Raw genomic sequence first — 15861 nt, 5'->3', positions numbered from 1 at the left:
TTATTGTTGGAATCTCAGGGTACCCGTACAAGTAGAAACTCGCTTAATATCAATATGGTATATTTACGGCCTTCTTTTGTGTAGAAGTTGGCTTTGTATGAAACTAGGTTACTGCAGGCAAACTCAAAGTGAGTTTTAGTAACAGTGATTGTAAACGACTACATGCAAACAGGGAACAGAAGTAATTACTGTTTAGAAGTTTCAGTTTTTTATGATGCATACATCCCGCTTGGCTGTTGGCGGTGTTTATATCGTTCAGTTCTGTTACAATATGAACAAACACTTAGATTACTCATTCACCCCAAGAAGTGATTTCTTTATTAGGTAATGTTGTAACGGCACAGCCGTACAATTGGCGTAAGTCGCGGAGCGCAATCCTTGTGGTCCTTCTTAAGCAGTGTTAACAGCAGCGCAAGCATGGTTGCTTGCACTGGCGGATCTTTTGATATATTGCCACAGCTGGTCACTGTCAGCCACTGTTACAAATGTCATGAGGGATATAAGACGTTAATTGCGGGCAGCAATCAACGGCGTAATTTTTGTGACAGGTAATGATATGTTGCCTGAAAGGTTATGTGTAGGAGAGTATAACTAAAAGAATCAAGTTAAAAATAATTCCACTAGTCCAACAACAGTGTTACTTCCTTTCAGAGGCGGATATAAGCTGGATGAAGGGCGCAGTAGCCTCGTTCTCAGAAGTAGGTATCGTATAGGACTATTGCTGTAATCTGCCTCTCCTTGTTAAGTCGGAGTATCCCGATCTTCTTATACCCGTCTTGCTATGTCTTGAACCCCATATCCCTTGTCTAGGTGTCTGCATGTACGCTACTATCCAGCTGATCCTGGTGTTTTAGTCCTGGGTCTCTAACACGTCCTACCTCAGCAGCAAGTGAAAGCAGTATCTGGCCCCATCTATACTTTGACTTAACATCATCATCAACCTTAAGCAGCTGTTTCATAACTGCCTCTTGCCCTCCCTCCGCACCCTTCTCAAGCAGCAATTGTATAACGGCCCCATGCCCTTCCTCAGCAGCAACTAACAGAGGCGTCCGGCCTAATTCATCTTCTAACTTAATATTAGCACCCCTCTCAAGCAGCAGTTGTATAACGGCCATATACCCTCCCTCAGCAGCAACTAATAGCGGCGTCCGGCCCCATCTATCCTTTGGTTCAACATTGTCATCCTTCTCAAGCAGCAGTTGCATAACAGTCCCATGCCCTCCCTTAGCAGCAACTAATAGTGGCGTCTGGCCTAATTCATCTGACTCAATTTCAGCACCTTTTTCAAGCAGCAGTCGCACGACATCCTCATGCCCTTCCTTAGCAGAAACTAGTAGCGGTGTCCGGCCCCATTTATCCTTTAACTTAGCATCAGCACCCTTCTCAAGCAGCAGTTGTATAATAGCCCTATGCCCTCCCTCAGCAGCAACCAATAGCGGCGTTCGGCCTAATCCATCTTTTGACTCAATATCAGCACCCTTTTCAAGCAGCAATCGTACAACAGTCTCATGCCCTCCTATAGCAGCAACTAATAGCGGCTTCCAGCGTAATTCGTCCTTTGACTCAATATCAGCACCCTTCTCAAGCAGCAGTTGTATAACAGCCCTATGCCCTCCCTCAGCAGCAACCAGTAGCGGCGTTCGGCCTAATCCATCTTTTGACTCAATATCAGCACCATTTTCAAGCAGCAATCGTACAACAGCCTTACGGCCTTTCTCAGCAGCAAATAACAGCGGCCTGCAGTCTAACTCATCCTTTGAGTCAACATCAGCACCCATCTCGGATGTGGAAATAGTAGGAAGGGGTTTCACGGTAGTAGGTATCACTAGCGTCTCTCCTTGTTTATCCAGGCTAAGGACCGGTAGTGTATTGAAGTCATCAATACTGCCGGCCATATCAGCTGGTTGCGGATACTCTTCTGTGAGACTTTGAAGCTCCAGGTGTTCCGTCAGGCTGGATACGATATCGACATGGCCGTGCCGAGAGTGAAATGAAATCAGATTCTGCAGAGTTGCCTGTGGTCGCGGTAGACTTATGCTGGTGTGGGGGAAACGAGCCTGCACTTGGCTCAGGAGCCCCTTGAAAAGACTGACGTAGACTTCTCCCAGAGGATTCGAAGCAACCACATGGCCGTATATGTCGTAAGTCAAAGCATTGACAACCATCGAACCAGAGTCGCCTCTTCTGAGACCTAGATAATTTTTTAGGTCTTGTGCATTGCTTGGTTCGAGTTGGACATACTTACTCTTGCTTTCGGAAAGAGATATGCTCCGAACTAAGGATGGAGCTTTTCCGTTTATGCCACCCAATAATGTCGGCGTCGCGTGGAGTATTCCACTGATTGACAAGCCGAGAGCGGTAATGACAAGAACCGGAGTTTCTACTCCTGGAAATCCCACAATGTTTTTTGTCATGAAAATAACCTTAGTTTGGTTATGGTCGATGCATACGTTTGGCCTCCAATGACTTGGATTTTCCAACTTTACTAAGGCCCAGTCTAGGTCGAGTTCATTGAGCAGGTCATGTTCTGAAAGTTTTGGGAACAGTATCGTGGCTTCTTGGCCCTTGTCGACGTTCGATGAAGAGACTTCTTTACCTTTTGCAATAACTTGGTTGTTATTGTAATCAATAGAATCGTCAGCGATACAATTATCGTTGCTGAAGCTCTCGAACTCTCCGTCATCTGTGAGGTACTCCCCGTCGTCGGTGAAGTATTCCCCGTCGTCAGTGAAATACTCACCGTCGTCTGTGAAATTCTCCACATCATCTTCAAATATTCCAGTATTCAGGTCGTCCATACGCTTCTCGCTCAGAATATCAATGCCTTTTGATGACTCGGATATTGAGATAAGTGGAGTGTCTTTTTTTGGTCTCATTAACGTATCGTAGCTCTGAGATGTCTCTGAAGGCTCTAAGTTACCTTCTTCGTTTCGGACATCTCTAAACGTATGCGATGCTGTTACACCATAGAAATCCAAGCCCACCTGTACCACGTAGCCCAAAGTAGAGCATCGGTAATCATATACCAAGGGTCTTAGAACGGAGCCACACATCGTCAAATTGTTTGTAATTGTAGATGCTGGGAATCGATCGATGGATGCTCTTGATTGTATTCCCCAGAGAAGTTCTCGTGGCCGCCGAGTGCGCCAAAAGTAGAGGTCAAACAGTGGCCTATGGCTTTCTTCGACGACTGCTTTCTGTGAGTTCAACCATTTACTCCAAGGATATTGCTGATTAGACCGCCTATGGGAGTATTGATGCCGGAGCGGCTTGCTTTCAAGCAGGGGCTTAAGGTGCTTGAATTCACTTTGTCGACAGAAAATGACAATAGATGGGCGCGAGTCCATTGGTGACCGACCGCACAACTTGAGCGTGTAGTCAATAAAGTGCACATACTCTCTCAACTGAGCATGGACTTCGGTGTTGTGCTTGAAGATGTCGACCACTTCACAAAATCTATCGTGGAATGCAAGTGGGATGATGTCACCGCTGTGGGGGTAGACAAAAGTTGGTGGCTGACGCTTAGGAATCTCCTTAGGATCACGATAAGGATTGTTATTACTCTCAGCCGCGGCTGATGCGTTATCTCCGTGTTGAGGTTCCGATGAGAAGGTCTCTAGCTTCACACTAGAGGACGACCCAGCAGTACCAGAATTGACAGACGCGGCTCCGCAAAGTGTCGCGCCTTCAACCTCCAAAGATATTTCATGGTGAAGAACATCATGGTTTGGCATCCGGTGTTTAGCTGGCGGGGTTGTTGGAATTGCCGTCAGTATCCCATCACACCCGCCAGAAAAGGACTCGGTCCGGAACTTCTGTCGCAAAGCGCTGGGTGCGACTGTGGTCGTTTCGCTTTGCATCTGACGGTAGAATTGATGTGCGCTACAGTTACGATGGTCAATCCTTCATAATCCTTAAATTTTTCATGGAAACTGCATACGTACCTCTCTCCTACTCCTCTACCAGCGAACGGGCTGTCCATATTTCAGCGACTATAGTTGACGCGACGTCTGGCAGGTTTTAATGCTATGGAAGGTCGTTCGTTATCTCCAGCGTCTGGATAAAGTGGAAGGGGAACTGAAACGGGGCAGAGTTGATGGCTATGTCAGGTTTTTCAAGTGGATGCCTTAAGCTTGCAGGAAATGGAGGCTCACCATGGGTGGTAGGCGAATCATCAGCTCTCTTTTGGCGCCGAGGCAGACTGTAATGCAGGTCTTTATGGTGGATTGCGGTGGCAGTGAGAAATCGCAGCCAATGGCAGTGCCGTAACTATGCAAAACGCTGCAAGTGAGCATGCCACGTTATTGCTCAGCCTGCTTTACTCAGGTCTGGTCTGACAGGCTTCGTGAACCAGTCTGGTCATGGCCGTCTTAAATGGCTCTACCACTTCCATCCGCAAGAAATGCCTAGATAGACAACAGCTGCTGAGCTACTAAACAAAATTCGATGTTTCCCCGCCCGAACAATAGCGAACGCAAACAAATAGCGCGTGCGATCTTTGGCGATGATAATCGCTGGGATGACATTGCGACCAAAGCGTACTTTGATCATTATTTTTCTATACTCTGTCCGGAGACTCCTGGAGACGCCGTTATTAATATCGAGATTCCGGCACTCAGGGGCCATACAGATGTCACCAGATGTGTCGATGTTCTCCGCCAGGACCCGTTTCTTTCTTTCGATGAATTCGTCGTAAAAGCAACGGGCTCTGAACAAGTCAACAGCAAAGAAAAAGAATACATCGCAGACCTTACCGTCGATATCAAATTCATGTTCAAATGCTATCTGAAAGACTATCATTCAGTCGGGCTCAAGGGCCACGATCTCGGCTGGGTGAAGTGGGAGAAGAACGTCCGTTTCACGGACTTTACAAAAGAAGCCTTCACGAGACAGCTTGTTACCACAGAAGAGCAGAAATACAAGAACGCAGATACTATCAGAAATAAAAAGCATCTAAAAGCCTGGAAGCTCAAGAGAAGATACGGCATCACGATCAGACCGACCGATAACTTGCTGGAGCATCTGTCCTATGATCCGAGCACCAGGATTCTCAAGGTTTTCCATCAACACTTCTTCTTGAGAACACAGCTGGAACTCACCAAAGACAGCCCCCTGGATCTTGGTTTCGAGGACAGCTTGAAACTGTAAGTGATTCCAAAGCAATTTCCGCGAACCTTCAGATTGGTGTTGACGAGCCACATAGCGGGACACTGCCACCGAAGTTACTGCTTGAAACACTACTTACTTTCCACGTCCTCTTCCCAATAAAAACTGTTGGGGATAAAAAGTCTCATTCGTCGTTAAAAAGGATGATCAAGAAATACAACTTTGACCCAGAAACCGAGATAATCAGCTTCGTCCGGCCCGTGCCGTCGGACATGGTTTTCGAGTACTGGGGCGATCGTCTGACGAAACTCTACGATACCGTAAAACGTCCGCCACCAACGAATCCGATAGTTTCTTGGTTCGAGAGACACACTTCGGAGCGTAACGCTTTGACTGCGGCCATACTTGGACTGTTCTTAGCGGCTCTGTTCGGGTTTCTTTCATTCGTCGTAGGCTTGCTTCAGTTGATACTAGCATGGGTGGCATGGAAGCATCCGAACTAAGGACTAATGCATCCTCTCTATTTTCCCTTTTTGATGGCGAATGGGCTTACAAAGCATTATATTCTTCAAACCAATCGACCAATACCTAGCATCATACCCATATTATATACGGAAGCCCCACTTTCGCTATGAACAAAGGCGTTAGAGCTACACCAAGTTCCACCTAAATGGCTATGGAGGAGAGCCAAAGGGTTGTATTCTTGCCAGGCATTGTATCAAGACCTCTTCTGGACAGTTAAGTGTTTTTACACCCCAAATAAGCGTCATAAAATTTGAAGCCGGCAGTACTCAAGGCAGGCGCTTCCTTCAGTGTTAGCTTGCAAGGGGGAGTTGCGTCCTCTGTCGGATTACCTGGCCAGAATACGGGCAGCCGCGGCAGCGGCAGCGGCAGCGCAACCCGGAGATCCAACCTCCAGGCTGCCAACAGTATATATTCACTACTGCTTCTGCTGCCTAACCTATCTACTTTCTTCCTTCTCCACAGCGGAATACAACCAGTTTACCTTTTGATTTATCACCCGTACGGGCATTCTATGGTGCTGTTGAATTATTCAGCCAGAATACAGGGAGCCGGCCAGCAGCAGCAGCCGGCCGCGGAACCCGGAGATTCAACCTCCGGGCAGCCAACAGCGATATCTTCTTCACTACTGCTGCTGTTGCCAACCTACCTACTTTCTTATATACACACAACAGAATACAGTACCAGTTTTGACCTTTCGTTGCTTACGCTTGAATTACCACCCGTACGGTATCCTGTGATACCAACATATACCAACATCCTCAGATGGGTAGACACTTTAGGAACATACAGTTTTGCTCTCCTCAGCGAAATGCGGAAATAAAATAAAAACAAACAAAGAAACAAATAAAAGTACCAAGTTAACTAGCAACATATGCCTTGATTGAGTAATCAATGATATGCTCCAATGTAAAAAGAGAATCCTCCACTGGCAATTTCAACTAAACGCCCACCTACTGTTTCGTCTTCGGGTATACACTCTTGGAACTCGCCCCCAACTTTTACTCCGCGTTTACCAAGTCACCGCCATTTCTCGCTGACTCGGACATCGTCCCCTTTTCATTATGGTTTCCAAAATCAGAAGTTTTGAAGAGCCCAATGCCGCGCTGTCGGGGGTGTATAAAAGGGCTGATGCCCTGCTCACGATTCCCAATGCCGTAGAATCAAATTCTAGCATGTAGCCTCTGCATAATATATCCTGTATTTTTCTGTTTGGTATTGAGCTTCCCGTTAACTACGGCATGCTTATATTAGTCGCTTGCAGTCCTATCACAGGCAAGCACGTGGGCAAGGTAGGTATCTTTGCACCACGAAGTGGAGCCTCCCGGGCTTTTCCGGTCTTCCCAGGCCGAAAAATAGGCACGTACTGCACAGAACGAAAGAGCCAAACTCTATAGTTCAGTGGGCTTTCCAGTCAAAGTCATAACTCATATGATGGGTTAGAACCTGTACCCAACACTTCACCAATGAATTCTTCTCCACAGTATCCTTTGAGGCAGCCAGCTCCAAGTGTTGGCCGTCGCAATATTGCAGCAACCCAACTGGCAATAGCCGAATCTTGCATCCCGGCCAATCAAAAAACCCACTCTCAACGTCGATAAGCACCCGAATGATGACGCACTTTGAGAGGGGCACCGCAGAAAACGCCTTCAGCACCGAGGAAAATTGGTCGGGAGCTGCCGCAGCTGCCGTTGAGGCGGCGGTACCTTGCAGCCTGCACCCAAACGCCATTTACGCAAAACAAGAACATGGGGGTGACGGTAAGGCGAGCGCGCCCAGCCCGGCGGGAGCACAGCATTTGAACGTCGCCTTGCAGTCCGGGGTAATCGCTCTAGCCGAAGCTGGAAGGCACCGGTAGTACGTGACACTGACAGGGGTTGTTTATCGCCGTCCCTCTCGGACCCCGCGGTGAGAATTGCCCCACGTCTGGGGACTAAGATGATGACGATGGGGGGCCCCCGGGTGCTTGTTTAGATCGTGACTTTCCTCTCGATTCAGTTTCCCAACCCACTCGTTTGAGTGGAAACTTCGGATCGAGTTTTCTTTTTCTCTTCCACTTTCGACCGAAGCCGTCTTTGACTTTTACATACTCTACCATTCATCAAGCAACCTATCGACCCCCCACCACGGCCAATTCCGCCATCTAAGCTACCATCTACCCGTGATCCGGCAAACCCCACACAACGACCGTGAGAGACAATGATAGAAGAACCCGACAAGCTCTCCACGGCCTTCGCCGACACCCCGCTCTCAAATCACGGCTCCAAATGGTCCGCCTTTTGGGAGGAAAAGTACACACCCTGGGACCGCGGCGGCCCTTCCCTCGCCCTATTCGACGTCCTCACCACCCGCCCAGACCTTGTGCCACCTCCGCCTTCTCCGGCGGCGGGGCAGGCACTACCCAACGGCAGAAAGCCGACGGCCCTCGTCCCGGGCTGCGGGAAAGGCCATGATGCCCTTCTCCTGGCAAGCCTGGGCTACGACGTCCTCGCCCTCGACTTCTCCCCGACGGCCATTGCAGAGGCAATCGAGAACCAGAAAGCCGTTGTCGCCAAGGCCGGAGCTGCTGGAGCGGCGGACGGGGAAGACCTCGGCACCCACGCTGTCAGGCACCCCAACGGCGCCGAGCCAGGGTCCGTGACGTGGCTCTCGGGCGATTTCTTCTCCGACTCGTGGCTCCAAGACTGGGGCCGCGGGGCGACGTTCGACCTCATCTTTGACTACACCGTAAGTCTACCCATGACCCTCGAACCAAAGGGCCTGCGCAGGGTTTCGGATGCCGGGATAGCAACCATCTAACATGACATTCGGCAGTTCCTCTGCGCCCTCCCCCCGACCGCCCGACCCCTCTGGGCGACCCGCACGACCTCCCTCCTCGGCCCCCAAGGCCGCCTAGTCTGCCTCGAGTTCCCCTCCGGCAAGCCGCTGTCCTCCCCGGGACCGCCGTGGGGCCTGCTCCCGGAAGTCTACCTCGCCCTCCTCGCGCGGCCCGGCGAGCCGCTCGAGTTCTCCCGCTCGACGGAAGCAGGCGACGAGACCGACGTCGTCGTCGTTCCCCCCTTCCGCGAAGACGGCCTGAGGCGCCTGGAGCTCATCAAGCCCGCCAGGACGCACCGGGCGGGCACGAACGAGGACGGCACCGTCCGCGACTGGATCCACGTCTGGAGTCACTGATGCTCGTATTTCGAGTGCTTTTGCTGCCCTCCGATGCTGTCTAATACGCCATGTAACGCTCCTCTGCATATATGCTGTACATAAAAAGTCGTCATCTCCGTAGTTTTGTCCCCAGTTCATATTCGGTCGTCTATGCTCCGCTCCTCATGCCGTCTTCCTCAGCGAGTTGTAGTGCTCGCCCAGCCCGTACCCGTGCCGGTAGTACGCCAGCCAAATCTCCTTCTCCCCCTTGCCCTCCCCCTCGCTGGCGGCGCCGGCAACGTCCTCGCTCGTCGGCCCGATCTTCTCCGTCCTCCCGTCCTGCACGACCCTGATGTCGACCCCGTAGACGTTGGCCAGCGCCGCGAGCTCGAGCTGCCCGCCCCACTCCGCCGTGTCCCGGATCTTGCCCACGTACCCCTCCAGGTCCTCCTCCAGGAACGGCGCGAAGTCGTCCGGGTGCGCCGTCATCCACTCCGCCGCCGCCCTCCGCACGACCTTGTACGGCGCGGCGCCGGCCTCGGCGCCGGGCGCCAGCGGGATGCCCTTCTGCTGGAGCTGGTCCGCCACCGCCGAGAACAGGCAGTGCCCGTCGGGCGCGATCTCCTTCTCCGCGAGCGAGTGCGTCTTGAACTCCTTGAGCATGTACGTCCTCTCGAGCCCGCGGTGGTCCGTCATGTTCTTAGCGTCCTCCTCCGCCTTGACGGCCGCCGCCTCGACCTCGGCCGCCCGCCGCGCCATCCGCTCCTTTTGCCTGTTCCGCTTCTTGCCCTGCCCGTCGCCTTGCGCCTGCTCCTGCACCGGCGCCGCCGCCGGCTGCGCGGGCTCCGAGATGGTGGCCTCCTGGAGCTTCTCCGCGACCTCAGCCGCGGCGTCGTCGTCGTCGTCCTCCTCCTCCTCGACCTCAGCGTCGGCGCCGCCGCCGCCGACCAGGGCGGCAATCTCCCCCTCCTGCGTCTCCTTCAGCCTGCGCTCCATCTCGGCGCACTCCTCGTTGACGCCCTTGCGCGTCTTCTTGGTCGCGTTCTTCTTCTTGCTCGTGACCCGCCCCACCAGGTCGCGCTGCTCCTTGCGGTGCCGCGCCTGCATCTGCTCCAGCGTCTCGTTCTCCATGCTGCGCGGGCTTTTGCTTTTCCCCTGTAGCTTCGAGACGGGGTTTTTCGACAGGGGGAGGAGGGCGGATGGGGATCCCTTCCTCGAGTATTGAAGAGGGAAGTGGGGAAGGAGGAAGTTCGATTTTCGTCGGGGTCGGTGGGAGGGTCAAGGAGAGAGGACCGTCGTCAAGAACGTCGGCCGTGAGGAATGAGGTCGGTGCTCCCAAAAATAAAATGTCGCCGATTGAGCTCTACGATGGACGGTTTCTCAGCGTACTGTTTCGCAGCGTACAGGGAAAATACGTCGGCCGACCGGGAGAATCTTGGGACTAGGGCTCTGGTGCTTTCAACCTTGGGGGATGTTGAGCTGCGAGGTCTTTGGGCGTCGGGACGGGTCGTGTTGTGCGGTGGCAAGGTAGGCGAGGTCGGGGAAGCTTGCTTTGGGGAGAAGGGGACACACAGCGAGCGAGCGTGGAGGGGTCAAATTTCTTGGTGGGGGTGGTGGTGCTGGTGGTGTGTGGGTGTGGGTGGTTCGGTGCGGGGTGCACCGGCGGGCGGCCCCACACTTTGACTTCGCCCGAGCGCCGCCGCCGCGCGCGGTGACGCTGGATCGGTCGTTCTCCTAGTTTGTCTTCGTCCCCTTTGAGGTATCAAACATTCAGAACCGCGACTGACTGCCCCGCTGTCTCTGGTCTCCCCCCTACAGCTAACAGGAGCAAAAGGGACTCCCTCCGGCTTGGCTTCTCCCAACTTCGAGTAGGAATCCTGGACCATGCGAGGATCGTTGCTTGTGCCCTCCCCCGCAACACCATCCCAGCATGCTGCCAAGGCCCTGTCAAACCATCACAACTGGCAACGAAGAATAATATGTTAAGCTTTAACTGTATTTGATTGATAAAAATATTTGTCCCTGAGGACCTATATACGGTAACGAAGGCAACGTCGGTCCGTCTGGACCGACCACATCTTACAAATCCAAACCTCGGCATCCCTCCCATGATGCCCCATCGAGGCCTGCGGCTCAGTGGCCCGGCCCGACGTAGAAAGTGGGTTCCCGACACATGTCGGTAGCCATCCCATCCGCCTTCCCTTATCCCCTCCGCCTCCGCAACTCCAAGTACAAAGGTAGCCCTGAGGCCTTTTCCCTTTTAACCATTCCCCCTCCCGTACCTTACACAAGAAAAGAGAAAGAAATTATACACAATGGGTATCGAATGAATGCGGTCCCACGCGTTCCGGTCCATCATACCTTTCGCAGTGGGGAAAAATGCAACTAACTGAACGCTTTTGCAACTAGAAGCCCTTGAACGGGTCGTCCCTGAAGTAGTCTTCCTCTCCGGTTATCCGGCTACTCCCGTAGTTGCCGTCTGTTCCGCGCGTGCCACGAGAGCTTTGGCTGTCGCGGTGCCGGCTGCGGCTCTGCCGTCGTCGGAGCTCCTTACTCCGTCTCCGAGCACGGTACCTGTATTCCTCGTGCTCGTCGGGGTCTCTGTCGAAGCCCGAGTACGACAGGGGGCTGATGAAGGCCTCCATTCGCACAGTGCCGATGGCGTCGAAGAAGTTGCCGCCGGGTCGTGAAGACGCCTCCGACGTGCGCTGCGAGCCGGCCGTGCTCATGACCCAGCTTTGTCCGCTCGATGCCTGGGACTGATAGATATCGGATGACCCTGCTGTGCCGACGCTGTTGCCGGCGTTGCTGTTGGTGTAGCTGTGCTGTCCGACGCTGCCCGGTCCGGAGAAGCCGCGGAAGGATAGTGGTGGCGGCACGTGGCCGCCGGTGTTGCTTCGTTTTCGCCCGTGGACCGTTCCTTGGGCTGAGCGCTCAGTGAACCGGGGGATGAGTGGCGGTTCCGCTGCGTCCCCGGATCGCTCGCGCTGGTGGTTGTTGCTAGGCATGGGTGGGAATGGGTCCGTCTGTCTGTAGCCGGCGACGTCACCCGTCCGCGACGAGGGCACGCTGGGGATGCCGGGAATACTTGGAACACCCGGCGGTGCCGCATTCCTAGCCGAAGGGGTCTTGCTCTTTGTCAGTCGAATGGAATCGCGAATGCCAGGTCGCCTGGTTTGCCGAGGAGCCTCAAAGTCCGGTACCGTTGTTTCCTTTATTGGCTGAGGAGCAGCGATGATCTCTGGGATGGCCTGCGTCGAGTGCGCGAGGAACGAGAGCGCAGTCAGCCATACGTAGTGTCGCTCGGAAGAAGTAGCGGTGAACTTCAATGCTCTTTGCGGTGTCAAGATGAGGATCGAGCGGTTGAATACGGCACCCTGGCCCCGGGGAGCGGGGTTGTCATCCTTGACATCGAGCACGGACTGGATGGTTACTGCATCACGTTAGTTGGCTGCTTGAGCCGATTTGGGGGGGCATCACTTACGTTTCCGACCCGTCTTGCCCATCAATGCACTGCCGGACGAGGGCTGCTTGCTACTCCAGAGGATAGCCCTCTCGTAGGGGGCCAGCCAGACCCATCGCTTGTGACGGTCGTTGCTGGAGTCGTCCTTGCCGTTATCGGGCACTCCGAAGGATTTGCGCCTCCTCACGTACTTGAACATCCATTCGCCAACCATGGTTTGCGCAATGGCGTCGACGACCCCCGTGGCCTGAGAGGCGCCATTCGAGGCGCCGCTGACAGAGTTGAGGTCCGTGGTCGCGGTCTGGGCCGTTGTGGTCGACAGCCTGGACTTGTGCGACCTGTAGTTGGAACTCGTCTCGTATTTGGGGCTGGTAATGTCGTTGTACGGAAGAGGAGGCAGGCTCGGGCTCTCCGGCCCCTCGGTTGTTTCGGAAAAGGGCGGCGGCGACCTGCTACCGTGTCTCCGGGATTTCTGGTTCCGAGGAAGGGCGGCCGCCGACCGGACCTTGCGGATGCTGTTGGTGCGGTGGATACTGCCGGCGCGGTAATGGCTGCGACCAAAGCCCCGGCGGTGCCATGGTGCATCCATCTTTGTGGGGCTCCGCTGGCCATCGCTCGGGGCGCTGGCACTGAACGGCGGTCGCCGAGAGCTGGCCCGCGTCGGTATGGGAAAGGGAGGATCGCGAGGTTCCACGAGACTGGGGCTCCTGGGACGGCCTTGGTGGCTGGCGATTCCGCTCTGGATCATGGCTGCCTTTCGCATAACGCTGGGTCTGTTTGAAGAACCGCCCGTCGACTTTTCGTATCCCCGTGCCGTAGGCTTCGCCGGCTGCTTCCTGGCGGCAGTATCCCTGCTCTCCAACCCATGGTTGTAGTCTTCGACTACGACAGGGCGCATAGGACTTTTGGCAAGTGCGGCCTTCTTCGTTTGTTCCGGTGATGCCGCAAAAGTGCTTACAGACGTCCGGTTGGACGCCCTGGAGTCCGTCATCCTCATCCCAGGTGCAGAAAGGGCGGTTCGGTACTCGGAGTCGCTCACATCGGCATCAAACTCATCCTGTTCATCGGAACTCTGGGCATCTTGAAAGCCGGCAAAGAGGCTGCTGAAGCGATGCGGCCGCCGCATAGGTGCCGATTGGCCCGACAGAGGCCCGTCGTCATTGTTGCCAGGGTACGCATCGCGGGTTTGGTCTCCGAAGACAGGCGAGACCGGCGGGGAGGAGGGCAAGTCCGAGAGGCTCCGCTTGCTAGTGAGTCTTCTCGGGTTCCTTGGCGGCAGGTTTCCAGGCACTGGCGTGAAATGACGGGGATCGTCGGTTGTAATGGCGGCAGCAATATTGGGCGACGAGGGCCTGGACGTAATCTCCGAAGGGCGCAAGTGTACGGGGAGATTGGCCAACCGCTTGTCCGAGAGGATTTCTTCGGTCTGAACCGCGGTGGACTTCATTGGCGCTGAAGCGACAATGGACACCTGGCAGCCAAAGTCCTTGGAGTACTGCGGAAGTCGGGGCTCCCGCGGTGTCGAGGGGCGGCTTGTCGGCGGGATAATGCTGATACTCGGAATGGTCAACTGGTGCACGGGTTGCGCTTCTGGGAGCAGCTGGGGCTTCTCCTCGAGCTCGTCAGTCTGCGTCGAGGACGACACCATGACAAAGGCTGGGGTTTCGGGAGGCGGTGTTGAAGATCTGAACGGCGACTTGGGTGTCTTGGGGGGGCTCAAAGGCTCCTCGGCGGTCTGTGAGCCAGCCGATACCATAGGGTTGAAAGGACGCGGTTCGATGGACAGCGGTCGGCCAAGATAGACTCGCTTTCGCCGCTGGTTTGCTTCGATTTCCCATTCACCTCTAACAGAGGCCTCGGGCTCGGTTGGCTTTTCGACCTTGGCGGGAGGTTCAGGTGTTGGCGGCTTGGTAGGCTCCAGCTTCGGCGATGGAGGAGGGGAGAACTGGATGCCTGTGTCTGTGTAGCTGACCTTCGGAGCTGGCGGGGGTGGAGGTGACATCAAATCTTCGTCATCTTCTTGAATCCCATCTTCCAGGGCCTCCAAGACTGGCTGATTCAACCAGAGCCTGCCCCGAGTGACGCTTCCAGGACGCTGTGGGCTTTCGAGGCTTTGATTTCGTCGATGGATCCTCGACAAGACGCTCTCACGGCTGAAGTTACGGGTATGGCGATGGATGGACATGGCGCTCTCGCGTCCGCCGTCATCGGTCTGCCAGTCGTCGTCGCCGTCGAGGTTGAGCTCATCGGCGAGGGAGTTGCCATTAACAACCCTACCGGGGCTTTGCTGCATGGAGAATCGGACGCTGTTGGTCATGCTCATGGTACGGACACTCGCGGCGTCGTTGTCTTTGTGCTCCTCCAAATCGCTGTCGATCCCGTTGTCGTTGACCTGAGCGGCCTGGTAGGCGGCGACTTCGTCCAAGACCACCCTCAACCGGCTCTCGGCAACATGAAGTTTACGCTCATACTTGCGCTTCTCTTCCTCCCAGGAGTCCTTGTCTTGGTCCCAGAGAGTATGAACCCTTTGCGAATCCTCCTCCTGGCTTCGAATCCTTCTTTGGGCGATTTCGAGTCTCTTTTTGGTTTCCGAGATGGATTCGACGGCCTCGTCTCTCTCGCGGGCTAATTCACCCAGTGCCGAGGACGAACCGCCCTCGAGCAAGGCCAATTGGCGTTGCAAGGAACGACTTTCCTTGGTCGTGGTGGCCGCAGACTCTCGAAGCGACTCTTGCTCCTCGCGGGCGGCGTGCAAAGATGCTTCCAGGTTCTCAATGAGCTTTGTCTTGTCTTCCTGGTCCCGCCTCAGGTTGAGGATCTCGGCGACAAGGTTGGCGTGCAAGGTCGGTGTGAAACGACGGGGGTCGAGGACGCTGATGCCGTCGTCGTTGGTCATGTTTCTAGAAGAGCGTTTGGAGCTCTTTTCGTTGGGCAGAACGGGAGGGGGCGAAGGGCTCTTGCCGTTCGGAGGGGTGATTGAGCGTCGGGATTTTCTCGAGCTTCGTGATGGTGTCCTGTATGGTGTATCCTTGGGGGCGGGTAACGCAGTCGCGACGGCGTGGCCGCGTGGCCCTTCTTCGGTCTCCCAGACAGCCATCTCGACTGAATGAAAGAGGCACTGGAAGGCTCACAATGAGGGTCGAAGGGCGCGGTGGTCCTCAATTGAACCCCTCAGGCGAGAGACCAAATCATCCAGGTTCTGGTCGATCGGCTTACAGCGCGCGTAAAGGTGCTTGGATCACCACCCGTTTCGGGCAAACCAACTGTATGTAGGGATCAAAGCACACTGCAGAGTTCTAGGGATCCTTGCTGTCGTGGAAATGACAGGCGTCAGGGGCACAGTCTGACCGCGCAATCACGAGCGCATTGACGTTGTTCAACCCCCACTGGACTTGATTAGTGCTCGGCGGCGCAGCGGGAGAAGTAGATCGAATCATGAATATATGTCAAGGAACATGCATGAACGAAGTTTAGCGAATGTGAAACTTACGACGTGATGATGGTGCCGATGCTGCGTCGCGGGCGCAGCAGCAACTGCGAAATGGGTGAGAGGTGAGAGGTGAGAAATGATGGGCAATGGCCCGAATAAAACAAGGTGAGTGGGGGGGAAAGAAGAGGCTTATTCAAGCGGCCGT

The 15861-nt window shown here is 54.5% G+C and overlaps 5 protein-coding genes across 5 annotated transcripts; 2 read left to right on the top strand and 3 right to left on the bottom strand.

The window, feature by feature from the left end:
* Window positions 1-806: 806 nt before the first annotated feature.
* EsH8_V_000719 (ankyrin repeat domain-containing protein) lies at window positions 807-3982 on the bottom strand (the record flags this gene model as incomplete). The annotated part of the gene is made up of 3 exons (XM_083273235.1): window positions 807-2191; window positions 2246-3882; window positions 3945-3982. 3 exons carry the CDS (start codon window positions 3980-3982, stop codon window positions 807-809), a joined length of 3060 nt encoding a protein of 1019 aa, XP_083125950.1.
* A 464-nt stretch (window positions 3983-4446) lies between these two features.
* On the top strand, window positions 4447-5609 carry EsH8_V_000718 (uncharacterized protein; the record flags this gene model as incomplete). The annotated part of the gene is made up of 2 exons (XM_083273234.1): window positions 4447-5144; window positions 5204-5609. The coding sequence occupies 2 exons, from the start codon at window positions 4447-4449 to the stop codon at window positions 5607-5609; spliced, it is 1104 nt and encodes a 367-aa protein (XP_083125949.1).
* Window positions 5610-7827: 2218 nt separating this feature from the next.
* EsH8_V_000717 (S-adenosyl-L-methionine-dependent methyltransferase) lies at window positions 7828-8802 on the top strand (the record flags this gene model as incomplete). Its single annotated transcript, XM_083273233.1, has 2 exons — window positions 7828-8355; window positions 8443-8802. The coding sequence occupies 2 exons, from the start codon at window positions 7828-7830 to the stop codon at window positions 8800-8802; spliced, it is 888 nt and encodes a 295-aa protein (XP_083125948.1).
* A 144-nt stretch (window positions 8803-8946) lies between these two features.
* Window positions 8947-9894, bottom strand: EsH8_V_000716 (deubiquitinase OTU2; the record flags this gene model as incomplete). Its single annotated transcript, XM_083273232.1, has 1 exon — window positions 8947-9894. The coding sequence occupies one exon, from the start codon at window positions 9892-9894 to the stop codon at window positions 8947-8949; it is 948 nt and encodes a 315-aa protein (XP_083125947.1).
* A 1274-nt stretch (window positions 9895-11168) lies between these two features.
* EsH8_V_000715 (uncharacterized protein) lies at window positions 11169-15323 on the bottom strand (the record flags this gene model as incomplete). The annotated part of the gene is made up of 2 exons (XM_083273231.1): window positions 11169-12196; window positions 12248-15323. 2 exons carry the CDS (start codon window positions 15321-15323, stop codon window positions 11169-11171), a joined length of 4104 nt encoding a protein of 1367 aa, XP_083125946.1.
* Between the last annotated feature and the right edge of the window lie 538 nt (window positions 15324-15861).

The sequence above is a fragment of the Colletotrichum jinshuiense genome, chromosome 5 (assembly GCF_051148585.1).
Source record: "Colletotrichum jinshuiense chromosome 5, complete sequence".
NCBI lineage: Eukaryota > Fungi > Ascomycota > Sordariomycetes > Glomerellales > Glomerellaceae > Colletotrichum > Colletotrichum jinshuiense.
This window is presented reverse-complemented; position numbering and strand designations above follow the sequence as displayed.